We start from the raw sequence: 18,225 nt of genomic DNA on the forward strand, positions 1-18,225 counted from the left end.
TTTTCAGGATAGTCATGCTTTTGGTCCCAACATTAACATGATTTCCATGAAGAATCTTTACATACCACTGTAATTACTTCTGTGCTAAGCAACTAAGGACTCCTATTTCTATAAATGTGTTTGTTTATGAATATCACAGAACATATAGAAACATACAGTGATATCATATATACAATCTATTTGAAATATAAAAAACAAGGAATGAAAAATATTTCCTGTATTAGGTTTCCATTTTCAGGTTACTATAGAACAGGGGTCCTCAAAATGTTTAACCAGGGGCCAGCGCGCGGATGCAGCGGCAGGCAGCCATCTGCGGCTGCTTGGTTTCCCCCTCCCCAACCCCTGGCGGGTGGGGGGCAGGGGAGTTCTGTAAATACCGGGGGCCGGACTGAGGACCCTGGGGGCCGTATCCAGCCTGTGGGCCGTAGTTTGAGGACCCCTGCTATAGAATCTCTCTTTACAAATATTGAAATACTAAAGCTCAAAATCACGTTGAATACATATCTTACAAATTTTCTTTTAAAGAAAAAATGTATTGGAGGACACATTAATAACTACTTTGTGAAGAACAGGAGAGGAGTAGACGTCTAAAATGTTAGTGGACAAAAAAGCAAATAGCTTGCTCGTTGGTACAAGGGAAAAGAGGTGTTGCTGCAAGCAGGCAAACTCCATCTTTAAGTTTCTGGTACTTAAGCTTCTTTTCAGATTTCAAGAATGTGAAAAAGTAAGAAGTTATATCCTTTGTACATGGTGCCATCGCTCCTGATCTGGAGCAATGTTACCAGCCTTTCCCAGATGTCTGACAGTGATTTAATAAGAAATCCTCCTTACTACTAGCAAAGCAGTTTGCGTTTGTTTGGGGGTTTTGGTTTTTGTTGGTTTGGGGTTTTTTTGCTATTAAAAAATGTTTGCTAGTATTAGCAACTACCAATACCACATTTTGGTATGTCCATTGAATTCTGTATCTTAAGACTATGCTATTAACCCAATATAACTGAACAAAAACATCCAAACCAGTCAAATATATGCTGTTGAAGAAACAAACAGAAAATCATAACATGCATAAATTGGATGTAAAATATTTAGCCTCACCTCAAAAAACAGGATTACCAGAGGGCTTTCTTCCGTGTTTTGAATAAAATAACTAAAACGCTCATTAAATATGACTTGCTCCTCCCATTCTGGAACCGTTGATTTACACTGTCTGAAGTCATATGGTTGGGTCATAATAGGAAGAATGTGCTCTATTTGTTCTTGCTCATAATAAGATGAAACTTTCCTCTTGCTGTTTGAAAATTTCCCAACAGTTATAATTGCTATAGTGCCTTAAAAAAACCACAACTCAAACAAAACAGTATTATTCAATTACTCAAAGCAAAGAGACAAACAAGATACCATTTGTTTGATTTTAGAAAAACATTTCTAAAACCACCCAAAATTTAAGACAGTTTGCAATATATATAGATGCTACAGTTCAAAGAAATGCTAAGGTTCAAAATCCTAACTATCAAGTTACTATTACCAAATTTATACGTAATGATCGCGGCAGAGTCTACTGCATAAACACTGTTAAAATTTGTTTTTCAGGAAAATTATGCATAAAGACAGTAAAAGCAAGTAAGTGAATTGATTAGAAATATGAACAACTAAACTTCATTTCAGGATTTTAAAAGTTCTTTTATAAAAAAGAAAAGGCAGAAACTATGCTACAGGGTTTTGCTTACTTATTCTAATCTTAGCTTCTACATATTTATGAGATGTAGGAAGCTTTCTCTCTGGGAACAATACAGAATGAACTTTGCTGTAAATACGGGGACTTGAGAGCAATACAGCAGCACAGAGCATTTAAAAGTGCTCAAAAGAAAAATATCACCCTCATTTACTGTAGGCGTATATATGCATTATCATAGATGTAGAAACCAATGAATGACCTCTAAAGCTTAAAATGTAGCATTATTTTCATTGTCATATTTAATTTTTTAGGGAAGGATCTATGTATTTATAGTAATCACTGATAATAGAAATAAGTTTTTTAAAAGTTACCTGTGGTCTTTCTTGACATATAAGCCACTTCTCTGATCAACAATGTGGATTTTAACCATGGGATGAAATACCAGGAGATCAGTTTTAAGTTGATCAGATCGATGGATATAAACTCCTAACACAAGATCATCATCAAAACCAAATTTAGACTGAGTTTCCGAATTCTTCATTTCCTCGTCATTTTCTGCAGCAATTTCTGTGTTTTCTTCTGGAAATAGGAACAAAGTAAACAGAGTTTACTGTGTTCTACTAGTGACAGTTTAAAGAGGTAAAAATGCTCGGCATTGTCTTGGCAATCAATAGTAAAGTAATAATATTTAACATGTTCTTTATGTAATAGATTAAAATAAAATTATCAAATTTGCAGCATTTTCAACATGTATGAACATACAAATGGATATCTATTAAAATAATCCATTCCTATTTACATTTTTGCTTAAAATCAGAGGTGTTCCTCCTCTTGATTGACAGATTCTTCTGTGCCACAATGACTTAAAATCCATAGTTCATATCCTGTTCTGGACTACAGCCTGTAGTAGATTTTGTCCATTTTGTGTTTTTTTTAAGGAAAATTTAAAAACCAAGATAAGCAGAAACTGATGCTTTCTCCTTGTTCATTTTCCCTGAATTTACCAAATAGTTTTCAGAACTTCCTATTTACAAGTTACAGTGAGACCATCATACTTAATAGATATCAAAAGACTTAATCCTCTTCAATTTCTGTGATCTCAATTTTTTAAACTAATTGCTTATTTTGGCCTCCACAATATAAATAAAATATAAAAAGACAATATGCATCTAAGGAATATACTGTAAAGGTGGTATATAGTATTATATTATGCTTAAAAAAACCCATTTTTTAAAAACTATTTATCAATCTCAAAACTATTTACAGTAAATGAACTCTCAAGATTTTAGATTGATACATCAAGTAAGTTTCCTTACAAATTAGCCTCAGAACTGGAAGAACAAAAATACAATTAAGTAACTACAGAAACCTAAGTCAACAGCTCAATCATTTGTTACTGTGTTACTACTACGAACAAATATTTCTGTAGCAGTAAAAAAAAAAAAAAAAAAGAAAAGAAAAAAGCTTGCATAAAGCAGCAAAGCAGCAAATAATTCAAACATTTTGTTGGCAGACCTTTTCTGGCTTTCTTTTTACCCTTCTTTGCTTTAGGTTTCTGTTTTTCCATGCTTTCCTCAAGTTTCTGTCCTGATGTAGATAGTCTTTTCAGTGACTGATTTTCATTGCAATTTTCTGCTGGATGATGCTGTAGCTCAGAAAGGGACATTGCACTGCAATGTAATGCATTACTGTCAGCAGTTGCATTCTACTGCATATATGGATACAATAGCTCATTACCATTATTAATCCACTTGAAATTTCCTCTTTAGTTCTGCAACTCATCATCTCGAAAAATTAACATACACCCTTTAAATTAGTGTCTTGCCTTTTTCATTTCTCTCCCCTCCCTTCATTTCCCCCTGATTTCCAGATAACTGCAGAACCATTCATGTGAACAGATCTAAGCTAATACTCTTCTGTTGGATCAGGGCCACCGCTCATCACTAAAAAAACACGCACAAAATTACCTTAAGTTAGTTAAGAGTGAGCTCCACACAAAATAAACATCAGATAGTAATGCAGGATATATTATTTTTAAAGTTAAAAAGAATCTGTGAGTTAAATATTAATCTTAACAGCATTTTTGAAAAAGTATTTGGTAATATTTTTTCATAACAGAATCATCCAGTTCATCACTTAGAAAATATGTACAGTTTATCAGAAAGCTTCTGCCTATCTTAAAACCAAATTAAACATTTAGCTTAAGATTCACAGACACATGGTATATACTTTATCATGGTACCTTGTTTCAGCTTCACTTAAAACTGCTATTTCTTTCTTCTTTTTGCCCACTTCATTGTTCAACACAACTTCATGGCTTTGAACAGTGGACGTAAATTCAGACATCTGTTCTTTAAGTTTCATTCTTATTTTCTTTTTAATTGCATTTGCTTCATCCTCAGCCACATGCAGCTGATAGGCTCGAATTAGCTCTTCTTCCTCTTCTAATTCAGTTACGTTTCTCACTTCAGTCAAGGATTTTTTAATCTTTCTATCACATTCTTGATGAGGTACATCTGTTTGTGATTTACTTTTTGTTTTCTTCTTTGGAAAATCATTAATCTTTTTCTCAAAACTCTCCAATTTAGCTTCATGTAAATTTTCCTCCTCATTAAATTGTTCTTGTAACAGTGGTTTCTTTTTCTTCTTGTTAGACTTTGGTTGCTTGTTCTCCTCTCCACTAACAATATCATTATTTATTTTTTCTGCAATTGAGGCTTTCTCTCTCAGTTTATTTTTTGTAAATCGGGGACTCTCTTCCTCGGGATGATATGTGTTGTTTATAATTGCTTCATCAGTCACACTTTCCTTAGCTAGATCAATATTACTTTTAAAGGTGTCAAGCTATAAATGAGAAGAACATAAAACATACTTGTACTAAACATTATGTTAAGGATAAACATAGCAATTTCTGTTATTCCTTCAGCATTACACAAAGTAAAATGAAATCAAAGATCTAGTTATTTAATTTTTTAAAAGTAACAAGTGACAGATTGAAAGGGAACAGAAAATTCATACTGAAAAAAACAACCAACATACTGAGTTTGGGCACTTAATTTTTTATATTTTTTAAATAAAAGTTCTTAAATTGCTTTCATGTACATCCAGTAAAAAAAGAAATCAACAAGTCTACTCCATAAAGATATGCCAATGCTTTAGATTATGGAAGACTTGAAGATTACATGCAGCACAAAATCAAGCATTTCCATCCATTTAAAATGCAAATTAGAGACAGACTTCAAGTGCAGTTGTTTGTAGTCTCCGTTACTGAAAGTTCCTTGCCAAAGTTTGGCAATGAAATTATACCAAAAAGTGCTAAAACTGAAAACCAGATTTCCATTAAGACTTTTCTTAAGAATAAATTAAAAGCATGAAGTTGAAAAAAATACCTCACCACATTGTTCTTAGTAGAATGACAAAGAGTTAATCTAAAGACCAGTCTAGCAGAAAAAACAAAGATAAACTGCAGCTAATGCACTCCTCCCATCAATTTTTGCTGTTTTTTTAGAAAATGCATTGTAAACTTTTCCCTCTCCTTCAGATTTCTATTCGTGATTACTACAAGTCATATAGCCCCATTCCTGGAAACATTCAAGGTGATGTTGGACGAGGCTCTGAGCAACCTGATCTAGCTGAAGATGTCCCTCTTCACTGCAAGGGGTTGGACTAGACGACCTTTAAAGGTCCCTTCCAACCCAAACTATCCTATGATTATATGATAACTCCAAACACCACAGCAAGTAACTAAGACCTAATTCTGTAAGGAACTCAACACACAGATCTCTTTCTTAACAGAACTTCTATAAAGTCGCTGAGGTCCATTTACTCCGTTGTCTTAAATAAAACCCTCCAGAGTCACCACATGAAACATTAGAAAAGAGACTTTAAAACACAAAGAAAGCAAATAAAATGCTGGAGAAAATATAGACATCCACATACAATCTTTTTGCCAAGACTGTCTTCTTCTGTCAATAAACACAGACATCTTCCCCTTCTAGCTGGTATACTTCTCCCATTTATAGAAACTTATTTGTCTCAAACATTTTTCAAAAGGGACAATATGTTTAATAAGTGATCACCTTTACAAGCTTACAGGAAGAAAAGACAGAGGATGAAAGGTGCAACGGCATCATGCTTTGGAGGATGTAGCCTGACTTAAAAATGCCCACCTGCAAAAATAATATTCCATGACTATAAATAAGAGAACACACAATGTACAAGTCATCTGCCTCTCTACTGTATGGCCTCATTTATGTGAGCCTGCAAACTTTCATCACTACCTTGTTTTATTCATATCTGAAGAGCGAACATGGACAGCAAGGGAAGAATTACAGGTATTGAACAAGGAGAAGTGGGGAAAAACAAAGTTTGAAGTATATGAGAAAAAAAAAAAGAGAAAAAAATCAAGCTAGTTTCCTATTTTTACAGGAAAATGGTCAAATAAAAGCAGTGGGACAAGAAAAATACACCAAGACAGTTCAACACAGAAATAAAAGCTGACACCTGAAACTAGAGACAAAGCTTAAAGATGCACTAGACTTACTAATACTACATATTAAACACTGCTCTAATAAAGTATGAGTTAAAAAAGTGTCTAGAAATTTATGCAAGTATGGTTATCTAATACATCAGAAAAAAATCTAAAGCCATTCATACATCTTTTCAGTAGGTATTTTTATTTTTAGCATCCTATGTTTTTAAATTAAACATAGTTTAAATTATCTCAGTATCAAATAATGAAAAAAACCTGTCTCTGTACCTTCAATCACTGACTTGCTTAAATAGACCAGTAACATCCCCTTTATTCATAAGTCAACGACTTAAGCGGATGTGGAAGATTTCATATAAGTAACTTGAAATACAGCATCAAGTAAGGGGCATAAAAAAGATAAAGCAATAAGCTTTGATAAAAAAAACACAAAATAATGCTTTCTAATAGATTGTCCACTTCCTTATCTGCATTTCTACTAATAGCTTTTAACTGCAGATTATAAAGGAACGAAGGTTAAAACACTGGCAATTAAGACTGAACAGTGACAAACAGTTAAGGTCATGCTGATTTTTGCCTTTGATAGAACATTAATGGATTAAGGCCATGAAGCAGAATTCTTTGAGAAATCCTAAACAAAAAGCCCTGAACTTTGACCTGTTAAGGAGTTTCTAAAATAACTCTGATACTCAAGAATCATTTCCTCAAAGAAACCTAGCTATTGCAAAAACTTGCTTGAAATATTTACTAGAACTTGTTACTTATTATGCCCATAAACCAAAACATAAGTCCACAAATATGTGCCATGAATAGTAGTAGCACACAGTCACTTAATTATAGCAGATTTACTTATAGGAAAACAATACAGAATATCCTCATAATGAAATAAAACACAATCTCAAACTACAGCACATTCCAGGAACATTAATAGCTACTGCAGGCAGCATAAAATTGCTTCAGCAATTCAAACAAATTCCTCAGATACACAGCCTGTATGATCTTAACTCAGGCTGGTTTTTCTATGTGTTGTAATTACATGATGTAATTAAACTGAGGGAGAAGTGGGAGGGAGTCACAAAATGATAAAGTAAAAGCCAAGAGGCTCATAAAACCCATCAGATTAGGTCTCAGGCAGTGGCAAGGATACCAGTATAGATTCTCTGTCTGAAAAGCAGGACTGAGAGAGATCAACAAAGAACAATTGTCTATATATAAACACACCTGAACTTAGAAAAAGCGGTTAGGCTGGAAAAGCAGCTCAGAGGATAGGCCTGTCTCTGGAGTAACTCCAGGCACAGGGTTGCTGACCTGAACCTGACCCTCCTCTGCTTAAAACAGGGAACAAAGAGGAAGGCTTCTTTTTTCCAAACAGCTCCGTGGCCACATTACAACACCAGGGCAGATGAAGCGCTCCACCATGACAACAAACCAGCACTACTGGCTTGATAGGAGCCAGAGATGTGTGCCTGCCAAGATGCACACAGGTGGGCTAACACACAGGGCTTGCAGCACAATGAGCCAACCCCAAGTCACGTCATTTGCCATTTGTGTTCCCAAGCTGGCAGCAAGGACAACGCCTAATAATCTTTTTTAAAAAGGCTTCTCAAATATGCATGAGTGGAACCTGGAAATACATCAAGTGATTTTGCCCAGAGTTTCTTGAAACTCAGATAACCAGATTTACAGATGTACCTGAACTTCTTCCCATAATACAGGCAGACATTGAAAAATCAGAATGGACGCTCCAGCCCACTGAAGGGATGATATATACTGGTTGTGAAAGATGACTTACAACTGAACTGAAAACGAATGTAATTGTGATACTGGCTCGTTGGGTGTGATGTTTAAGAAAATTGTAATGCACTAGGGAACCAATTTTACTGCCATTGCACATATAAGACTACAAAATGTAGATGCTCAAAGCTAGAAGAACTTTAATGTACAGATAGCACAAGCTTGGAGAAGTTTCACCACATTTTAAAAGAAAACATTGAGAAAATTTTAGGTCAAGTATATAGTCAACTATTAGCAGTTCTCCTATTTGAAATGTAAGAAATAAAGGTCTAAACCCCAGTAGAAATCTCAACAATTATTCAATGCCTGTCAGCTTATAGAAAAAAAGGGGCTACAAAAAAGACCCCGGGAAAATTCTACAACCTCAAATCTCCATAGGCTGTATTTTACATTTAAGATAGAAGCTGAAGTGCTGAATTAGTCAGAAGAAACCTGTGAAACTTCTATCTTACTCCAAAGAATATGTGAATTCTTGAGCCTTGAGATTGACTCCTATTACCTGTACCCTAATAAAACTCCAGCCCCCAACTTGTCATCCAGGGCCTTATGAAGAGAGGGAAGGGGTGGACTCGGTGAGGCAGGAAGTAAAAAACTTCAAATGGATAAATCTGTTGCAGTCTTGCCTTGAATACAAAACCTTAGCTATGAATGCATGGCCATCCCCATATTGTAACCTGGTCAGACTACAGTCCAGGGAAGAAATTCTTGCCTCCATGAAGGGATCTTACTTTTCACCTGGTAGAAAAATTCACTGACATGTTCTGAGTTAAGCATCCTCTTTTCTACAATGAAATTTAGATTGAGCCAAATAAACTCAATCATCTTCATGCTGACTTTAGACACATTAATCTATCTAGGCAAAATAGCCTCGGCATTGCACAGTCTGAGACTTGCCCCATTCTAACAACTTGTAATATGAGGCACAACTGGCAAAAAATAAATATAGTGACCCTTAGTCCTGGGAGGGATACTAGCAAATTCACTTTCTCTGTCTCAATTGCTTGGTTTTTCAGCCATGCCTTCAGGCCTCATACTCAATGCACCTGTGGCTACTGAACAACACAGCAGACCCTTCCCTGCCCACAGCTGATGTCCACCTCCACTACAATCCCCTCATTCCTATCAGCTGTGACTTCAGACACATCCTGCCCTACTGACCAGCCTTTCCTCTTCCAGTCAGGCTCTTCCCTCCTCTCCAGGCAATGAGTACACAGGGTGGAGCAGGCAAACAGGCACTAAACCTCCTCACCCTCAGTTCTGTCATTTAAAGTCACAGTAACCTCCTGCAGCTCCAGAATTCAGGTTTCAATGCAACAGTGGACTATGAGGGAAAAGGTTTTATTAATCTAAGAAAGGATTAGTTCAGTAAAGACAAAAGGAAGAAGCAGACTGAAACATTACCAGTGGAAATATGCTCTCAACCATTACCAGGTTTCTGATCAAACTGGGAGATCATTTATGACACGTACGTGACACAAAGACAACCACCAGTGATAAATTTCACCTTGTATCAAGATATGTTCATAATCTATATAGTTAACTTATATAAAGTGAAGAAAACTAGAATAAAATCAGCCAACCTGCTCCATCTACCTCCTCCTCCTCCCCTCCCACACATTTATTTCTTACAAAGAAATGACTGGTTATTTACTGAAGCTTTTACAGAAATTTCTACTTGAATGCAACCAGCATGGAAAATACCAGCCTGAGCTCTTGCAACTTTGCCACACTTTAAGGAAGTGACCATTCAAAACCATCAGTATGAAGTTTCAATACATGTTCTCCTCGAGTCCTTAATTTTTTGGTGCTTTGATTGGTAAAAATCTATGGTTTCAACAAAACCAGAACGTTAGACTTCCACACGGATTCCAAAAACATTTCTTAATTTGTGTGCATACCACTAACTTTTGATTCAGTTCATTGTGATTTTAAGCATTTCTAGGTAATTCCAAAACACTAGCTTTTTCCATCAGAGACTTCTGGAATGGAAAACAAATTTAAAACCAAAACAAGCTTAAAATATTTATTAGTAAGATATAGTTGCATGTCAGCATACAACGATGTGCTCAGAAATACTTATAAAAGTATAGGTTTAAAAGCTCACATTTTGTCACAAAAGTAAACCTAACCAAGGAAGAATTTAGTCTTGCACTTACACATATGCCAGCAAAAAAAGAAAACACCCTCTAAGTTTTCTATGCTATATTTTAGACATCACATTGATTCTTTGTATAGACTATTGACTAAATACCATATACTTCAAAGAATGCAAAATCAAAAAAACACCACAAAAATATCAACTTCAAATTGTCAATCTAAAGACAAAATTATTCAGCATAACCATATTAGTTTAATATAACCATTCCAAACATACTTATATATAATACATGTAGCATTCTGATATTATATGAAATAAAACTCCTCTGTCTTAAATGAATGTTAAAGAATGAACATTCACTTCCAGCATCTGGTACAGATGCAACTGTAAGAAAAAAAAGACTGCAAATACAAAAGCTAACAGGAGGAAAATAAAAAACCAGAACATTTGTCTTTTAAGGAGATTGCTTTCTTTTGAAATTCCAAACATTGTAAGTCAGTAATTGGTATACATAGGATTCAAGCATTTATTCTTCTGTTCAGAAAAAAAAGCTACAATATGAACCATGACTCACAGACTCTTTCAATGAGATATGCCACAAACAAAAACGTCATCTAACCATAAGGTCAGGTGATAGAATCATTTCTAACCTGCAAGACACAAGCTAAGGCAAAAATCTTTAAAATATATCTTTATACATGTGTACAGACTAAGTAGACATATAAACACAGGACCAACAAATCAGACACAAAGCTCAGCACATGCAGAAATATGCTGATTACTGAGATCAAATTGAAAAAAAACACGTTTCAAACATTGTTTAATAATGTTTGTAAATTCTTATTCTTACACCAGATTCTTACACCAGTAATTTTTAGGAAATGGAATAGAGTTAATGATTATCTCTAATGTTATTATACATTCTCTACAGTTCTCGATTTACAGATGTATTACACAGATCTATTACTCTCAAAATTAAATACTTTTACAGCCATAATTGTACTAGCCCATCACTCAAACTCCTACTAAAGTCAATAATGCATTTGAAAATCTTAAAACTTCTGAAAAATGTGAATCGAAAAAAAAAATACTGGCAGACTTTAAATAGAGTGCATGCCTGCATGTACCACTTTCTTTGTACCAGTATTAAATTCTACGTAATTTTGGCATATCTCCAAATAACAAAGATGCATTGCTGGTACACAAACAACAAATAAAGCTACATCAAAACCAAAGAATATATATAGAAATACATGGTACACTTTTTTTTTTATTTTTAATCCTTACATCTCCTTTCTACAGTACATTTTCCTGATCTTTTTTCCATTAAGGAAGGCAACCAAAGCTTGCATGTGTTCAAACTCACCACAATGCTCTCTTCAGAGTGAAACTTCTTTTTCTTTGATTTCTTTGCGTCTGTTAGGCCAGCATGACGTCTGAAGATTTCCTCAAAGCGGACTTTGGTTTTTGCCTTTGCCTCACTTTCAACTGCAAATAGTGTATGATTCACTAGCTCAGTAATCACCATTGCTAAAGAAGTGCCTGTTCATGCTCTAAAATTGCAAAGGACAAGAACTATTTCATCAGGGTAAATTTACCAAGAAATTTGCTTAGCACTCAGTTAAGAATTTCCACTGACAAAGTAAACTACACAACGATAACTCAGCAGCATTGTACAAACACGCCAGGCTATTTTGCTGCTGAAGTCGCCATCATCCACTGTTTCCTAAAGAAAGCATGTTTCAAAGAGCACACTATACAGGATCAGCATAAAACTGGGACTAGCCAAAGCAGAGGACAAATTATTGCCCTTACTGTTAATGAACAGTAGCACACTGATGTGACACACTGTCTTCAGGAGAAGGAGCAGCTCTGAGTTCCTGCCTAGTCTGGAACCCAAAGGAGCAACACTCCCAGAAAGATCTGTAAGAGGCAGGAGCATGCATGGATCCAAAATCAGCTGGAGCTGAGAGTCTCTGCCTTTTTGTGAATCATGATACTGCTATCAGCAGCATTTTAACCCTTGAAGCATTAGGTATCCTAGCCCCCCATGAGGTAATGCTAAATTTGTAGCTAAAGAATTAAAAACGCAATCTGGCACACCACTGAAAAAGGCTGTTGAATCCTCATCTATGGCATCTTTTCCATCGTCATTACAATTTTTACAAAAGCCCCCAGATTTAAAATAAAATAAAAAGACCCAACACTTCGTAAATCAGGTATAAACATGGACTTAAAACAGACCCAATGCAGCATTAAAAATGTATAGACAGAAGTAACTCCTATCATTTGCATGTAGTTCTGACTATGAAATATGTATTGGAAATCAAACACGAAGTATTCTTACCTGCTGGCATTTTCAGCCCTCAGTTAGAAGTAGCTCAATACACCAGCTGCTTCTTCCTCAGAATCCACCATTCTATTTAAAGTAATTAACAACTTTAATTAACATAACGGGTACATAGACTTGACGCTAACAATTAAATGCATGCTAATTAATATCAAGGATGAGTACAGCTCTTTTAGGGAAATATTTATTTCTAGACTCTTTGTCTGAAGTATTAGAAGTTCTCTGCCATCAAATCTCAGCTCAGGATTCTTAGCGTCTATCTGGTATTTGTTATTTGAGAGTAAATAAAACCCAGCACTACAGCAGTTTAATTAGCTATAGATTTCTGGGCAATAGCCAAATACTTCAGTACTGTAGTCCTCCGGTCTTCTAAAAAACCCTACAGTTTATTTAAACATGAAGCCATTTATACTGAAGCCTTTCTAATCAGGTTCCTATCCTGACAGCATCATCAAGGAAGTCAAATTGTAGCTGCTGATAGCTTTCAATGCAAAGATTAATACCTGCCAGCAAATCTAACTTTATCTCTAAATATTTATGTTTACATAAAGCGTTTGTATTTTATATAAAGCAGACAAGCAATTACATGAAACTCATTTCTCAAAAAAAAAAAAAAAAAAAAAAGTTAGGCCCTTCCGGCTGTGGAGAAAAGCCGGCAAATGCAACCTAAACAAAGCTTGAAGGCAAATAAAAATATTACACAACTTTATCTTCTCATCAAGAAAATTCAGAATGTCTTACAAAAAACTTTAATACAAAAAGCTGTTTTGTAAACAGTGGAACTAATGAAACCCAGCCTTCTATGAATGTGTTATGCTCCCCTTAGCCTTCAATGCAATGAGCTATGGTACCCATCTCCCCAGCAGCCCATCGGGCAATAGCTCCAAGGTCTCCCTAGGTGACACCTCCTGTTAAGACACCATTAACTCTCACATTCACGGGGCATCCTGACTACATCTATCCTAAAAAATTAAGACATAGCATTAAATACTGCCAGGCTATATGGTTGTATTATCCTTGGCACCATTTTGGTCCAAGCCATCCAACACTCACCCAAGCAATTCCTGGGTACTGTTTAGGAGTTAGTATGGATTATAATTAATAGGCAGTTTTCATGTGGCCACTCTGATCTGGGGCTAAGAAAGTTTAGTAACATTAAAGTGGGCCAAACATACCACTTGGCCTTGACACTAAAAATCACTCCTGGGCACACACATCTTAGCAGTACAGGAAAGAGCCAGGGCTGTGCTTATATTCCCAATCATCTGCGCTACTATACCCTCAGATCTCCCTCATCTTTCTTTCACAGTATTACTTGCTGCTTGTCTGTCCCCTACAGGCTACATCCTTTCAGGTCTTTTCACATTTGTTACAGTAGTTTGGCCTGCTGACTAGCCAAACCAAACCAAGAAAAAACCAAAAGGCAAAGCATCAGGGTTGGTTTGGGATTATAGAAGTGTTTAGTCAATTGCCAGGTGTGGTTTGTTTGTTTATTTCATGTGTTAAGCCAACCATTTACATTAAGTATCTGACAATTTCAGGATGTTTGAAATGAGCAAGGATGACCAGAAGGGACTGCACAGGAACAAAAAAATGTTTTGTTTTGTAATATGCTTCATCATGTCACTGACAAGGTAGCAGTATTTTCACTAAAATATGTTTTGACTCATAAAGCAAAGCTTTACTGTCAGAACTAAAGCAGTAACAGTTAAAAATACTTCTTACAAGAAATTTAAACAGAAAATATTAATGAAAAATAAATCTGCTTTTGCAATTTAGAGTTGTACCAAAAGGCTGTTTTAAAAGTGCTACAGTTAAGTGCTGCTTTTCAAGTAGCTGATTCACAGCTGGCTAGAAAATACTTATAATTTGAAAGAGTAGAAAACTATAGTTATAAAATGCAGCAGATTCTATCACTTTAATAATTCACTGAGGCTTGCAGGAACATGGAAAAGTCTGTTATGATTAGTTGACTGATTTCAACCACCCTTCAGAAAAACTAATTACAAACAACAAATGAAAGGCTGAAGTGCTCTTGAATTTCAAACAAAAAAATATGAGACAATACAGAACACAAAAGCAACATCAGTAAAAGTGCATACCTGTTCCAAGTATGGAAACAATTTTATGGTCAAAGGTTAAATAAATCACACAACAAAACAAACTATAACTAAATTAGTTTTGCAGATACTTTTGCTATAATGGAACAAACACCTTTCCAAAGCAAAAGCTTGGTTCACGTCATGTCTACCAGCACTCTGTAAAATGCATAATTTGCCAAATTTACAAGTGCATACTTTTCTGTTTACCTCTATTTATGCAGCAAAAGTCTGTCCTCTTGTAGCAATAAAATTAAGATATAAAACACTCTGATGATGGTGCTGTTATTCTATATACATTTCCAATTTTGAATTACATGACCTTTGACATGATACATTAAAGCAACTATTAGACTTGTGTAAATATAGATCATTAATCAACAAGAATAAGAACAAGGCTGTTTACTCAGTGTAATCTCACCTTAAAATAGAAGAGATTTAATTGTATATTAGAATTCACCAACCACAGTGCCCCAGTCTGAATAAACTCAGTTATCACTAAGATTAATCTTGGAAGATTCATTTTTGCCCGATCAGACTTGATCTCTTCCATGTTAACTAAAGCAATCCAGGAATGACAAAAATACTGGGAACAGTGGCATATTTCAGCCATCAGGAATAACCATGAAAACAAAATCATGAAGCCCAGACTTCCAAGAATTACTATGTACCTTCCGGAAAATAATCTAATTTGCTCTTATCTAATATCGCAACTATATTTATAAATGTGATTCTAAATTAAATTCTTGCTCTTTTCACAATAGTTGCTATATTCTGTGTCCATAAAACAGGAACTCTCTGTGCAAAACATACCACAAAGCCCACTAGTCACAAAAAACACTCCTATTGATCACAACACCAACACCAGTGCCACCGAAAAAAAATTGTTTTTAAAAAAATCAAACCGATACTATAATGAAGCAGAACATCCAGAATCTGTACTACAGAATGTGAAGTGACAAATTTCCCACCTAACTAGGCTCATTTAGGAAAACAAGTTGACAAAATATAATTGCACACTTCAGGATTTTCATAAACTAAATTCCTCATTTTGATTTTATCACAGTGAATATAAATCTTCAGTGGCTCCAAACAAGTATAACGTCAGGTCTTATTCCCATCTCTCAGATGAGATCCATCATCATAGTGGAAAATCTTGGGTTTTACTAGGTTTGTAATTCAGCTATCTGCAGGTATCATGACTTTGAGATCTCAAAAAGCTTTCACTCAGAATTATACAGCAAAATAACACTGAGTCAAACCCGTTCCTCTTCACTAATGATAAATGTGACATCAAAACCCAATCTGGTTTTATTCATGAAAATTCAGTATTTAAGCCCAGAAAACTGACAGACAGCATTATCGTTACTGTGCAAATACCTATATACTTGCTTATCAAACACACACTGCCATAAGTGCAGTGGCTTTCTACCAGTTTAGATGGGCCCGTAAAAACCTGGCGTTCGCATTAATTTAAAAGGATGTTAAAAAAGCACTGCCCGTCTGAGTTTCCTAATGGTAAGGTATCAGAAAGAGTAACTACTGGGTTTTTTTCCCCAAAGATTTTGTACCCTTCGTTGGTCAGAAGGTCAAGAAAGTCTCTTGTCTGCCCTCATGACAAAGTTATGGACTTTATTTCTGTATAAGGAAATACAGCCGACTTTCAGTGTTTACGACTTTTTAAGTATCTGCCTTATCTTAGATCATACTGGGTTCTCATCAAGAGACCACCCCAACTATTTTAATTTCCAAAGCGGCATTTTGCTTTGCATAGAGGAATGATGATGAGCAGCAAAGATACAAAGCAACGTTCCCAGCACACGCTGCAACTGGACTAACCGATGAGATTAATTGCATTTAATGTGCAGATGCACGTTCCGCACGCAAGGGAGGCATCGCTGCTCTGGGGCTTGACACGTCAGGCACGGAGAAGGGCTGTACCTTCCCGTGCCGCGGGCACGAACTGACCGTGCAGCCTCGCCGGAGGAAACTACAACACAGCTTGTACCGAGCGGGGGGGGGGGGGCGGCAGGAACTCAGCAAGGGATCGCGGCTTCACGCGGCGCTGCTCTGTGCCACGGCGGGGCGCCGAGACCAGGAGACGGCAGGCGCCTCCCCGGGCCGGCCGCCCTACCCCCCGGGTTACTCTGAGCAGCCCCGCGAGGTGCGGGGCCCGATCCCGCTGCTCCCCGGCGCGTCCCCGCGCTCCCGGCGCCCCGACAGAGCCGCCCCCCCCCCCCCGCCCCGCGCGCCACAGGCCGGTCCCCGGGCGCTGCCCCGCGCCAACGGCCGCGCCACCGCGCGCTCTGCGTAACGGCCACCGAGCCCCCGGCTGCGCCCCCCGCCCCGGGCGGCGGAAGGAGCCGCCGGCGGGAAAGGGGCGGGTGGGCACGGGGGAAGGGGGGCCGGGGGAGGGAGCAGCGGCGCGGAGGCGTGCCCCAGCCTGCCCGCCCCCGGGGCCGCGCGGCGGGACGAGCGGCGGCAGCGCCCGGCGGGACCCCGGCCGTACGCGGCCTCCCTGCCCGAGGCGCGGGCGCAGCCTGACGCGGCCCCGCACCCTCCCGCCTGCCGCGCCTCCGCAGAGCGAGGGCATCACTCACGTCGGCCCCGTCCGGCCTCCGTGGCAGCGACGCTGCCAGCCGGCTGCCGCCGCCCCGCCTCCCCGCGCCAGTGGTCTCGCCCCGCGCGCCCCCCCCCGCCGCGCCGGTGGTTTTGCCGAAAACAATCGCGGCTGCCAAGGAAACAGCGCACGTGGCGCATGCGCGTGGGGGACGGCGTGAGGCGGGGCGGGAACGAGTAGCCCGCGAGCCCGCTGCAGGCTGGGGGCTCGGGCGGCGCACCCGCGCGTTTTCCCGCCGGACGGCCGCCGTGGCAGTGATGCGCCGTCGGGGAGAGCGCCTGCGCGCGGGGGCAGCCCGGCGGGGGTGAGGAAGGCGGGCAGGCGCGGCGGCGGCCCGCCGTCCTTGTGCGCGTGCGCGGCCCGGCCTTTCCTCACGCCGGCGTCCCGCCCTTAGTGGGGCCGGGTGGTGGTTCTGTTCGCCCTTGGCCGCGGCGGCGCCGTGCTATGGCAAGAGGAACGCTGGCTGCGAGTGTCTCCGGCCGCTGCCCGGGTGCTCCCTGCCGCGGGCCTGGCGGGCTGGCTGCGCCGCTGCCCGGGGGAGGCGCCCTCCCCTGGCGGGGGCCCGTGAGGGGCGGCCGGAGGCGCGGCTCGGAGGCGCGGGTGCTTGCCGCCGCCGGGCCCGCGACAACGTGCAGCCCGGCGGTGTCTGGCGGAGCTGGGGTGGGCAGGAGCCAAGAAGCAGCTCCTCGCAGTAACCATCGCCGCAGAGCGGGTTTGCTGGCGCTGAAAGGGGCAAGTTGTGGTCGCCTTGTCCCGCTGCCCCGACGTGACTGCGTGGAGGAAACGGGAGGGGCCTGCTGATATACAAGCTGCACGCGTTGCAGATGTCATTGTTAGGCTTTGGGCAACGTGTGCTACAAAACAAAAAGCTCTCAGTCCTTAGCAGTACTTCTTCCTGTGTTCCAGGTCTGTTTGTAGTGTTGCTTTGCACTCATGGATGATGAGCTGATCAGAAAAAACTTACCGAAAACATGAAACTGGAATTTAGTAAAAAAAGAGGGATTGAAAAGCTTTAGAAACAGGGGAGCCCTTCAGGAGTACTTTTATCATCCATCTAAAAAGATGTCAAAAGTACAAATAGCTTTCTCATGTTCAGATTAACA

At 39.1% G+C, this 18,225-nt stretch overlaps 1 protein-coding gene across 3 annotated transcripts in view; it reads right to left on the bottom strand.

The window, feature by feature from the left end:
- Positions 1-17,169, bottom strand: part of AHI1 (Abelson helper integration site 1) — a 119,815-nt gene extending 102,646 nt beyond the window's left edge. For 2 of the 3 annotated variants that reach the window (XR_005104909.1, XM_037391994.1), the window contains exons 1-7: positions 17,103-17,169; positions 12,401-12,472; positions 11,420-11,541; positions 3,915-4,516; positions 3,188-3,342; positions 2,044-2,251; positions 1,093-1,285 (exon numbers count right to left, since the gene is read on the bottom strand). Coding sequence is in view for 2 of the 3 variants with exons in the window: in XM_037391994.1 (XP_037247891.1) it covers positions 1,093-1,285; positions 2,044-2,251; positions 3,188-3,342; positions 3,915-4,516; positions 11,420-11,541; positions 12,401-12,410 (1,290 nt within the window). In the remaining variant the exon portion in view is untranslated. Of the gene's footprint in view, positions 1-1,092; positions 1,286-2,043; positions 2,252-3,187; positions 3,343-3,914; positions 4,517-11,419; positions 11,542-12,400; positions 12,473-16,341; positions 16,730-17,102 lie in introns of those variants that run through there. The other variant, XM_037391995.1, reaches the window with a different exon arrangement.
- Positions 17,170-18,225: the final 1,056 nt, after the last annotated feature.

This window comes from Falco rusticolus, chromosome 6 (genome assembly GCF_015220075.1).
Source record: "Falco rusticolus isolate bFalRus1 chromosome 6, bFalRus1.pri, whole genome shotgun sequence".
In the NCBI taxonomy this organism is placed as follows: domain Eukaryota; kingdom Metazoa; phylum Chordata; class Aves; order Falconiformes; family Falconidae; genus Falco; species Falco rusticolus.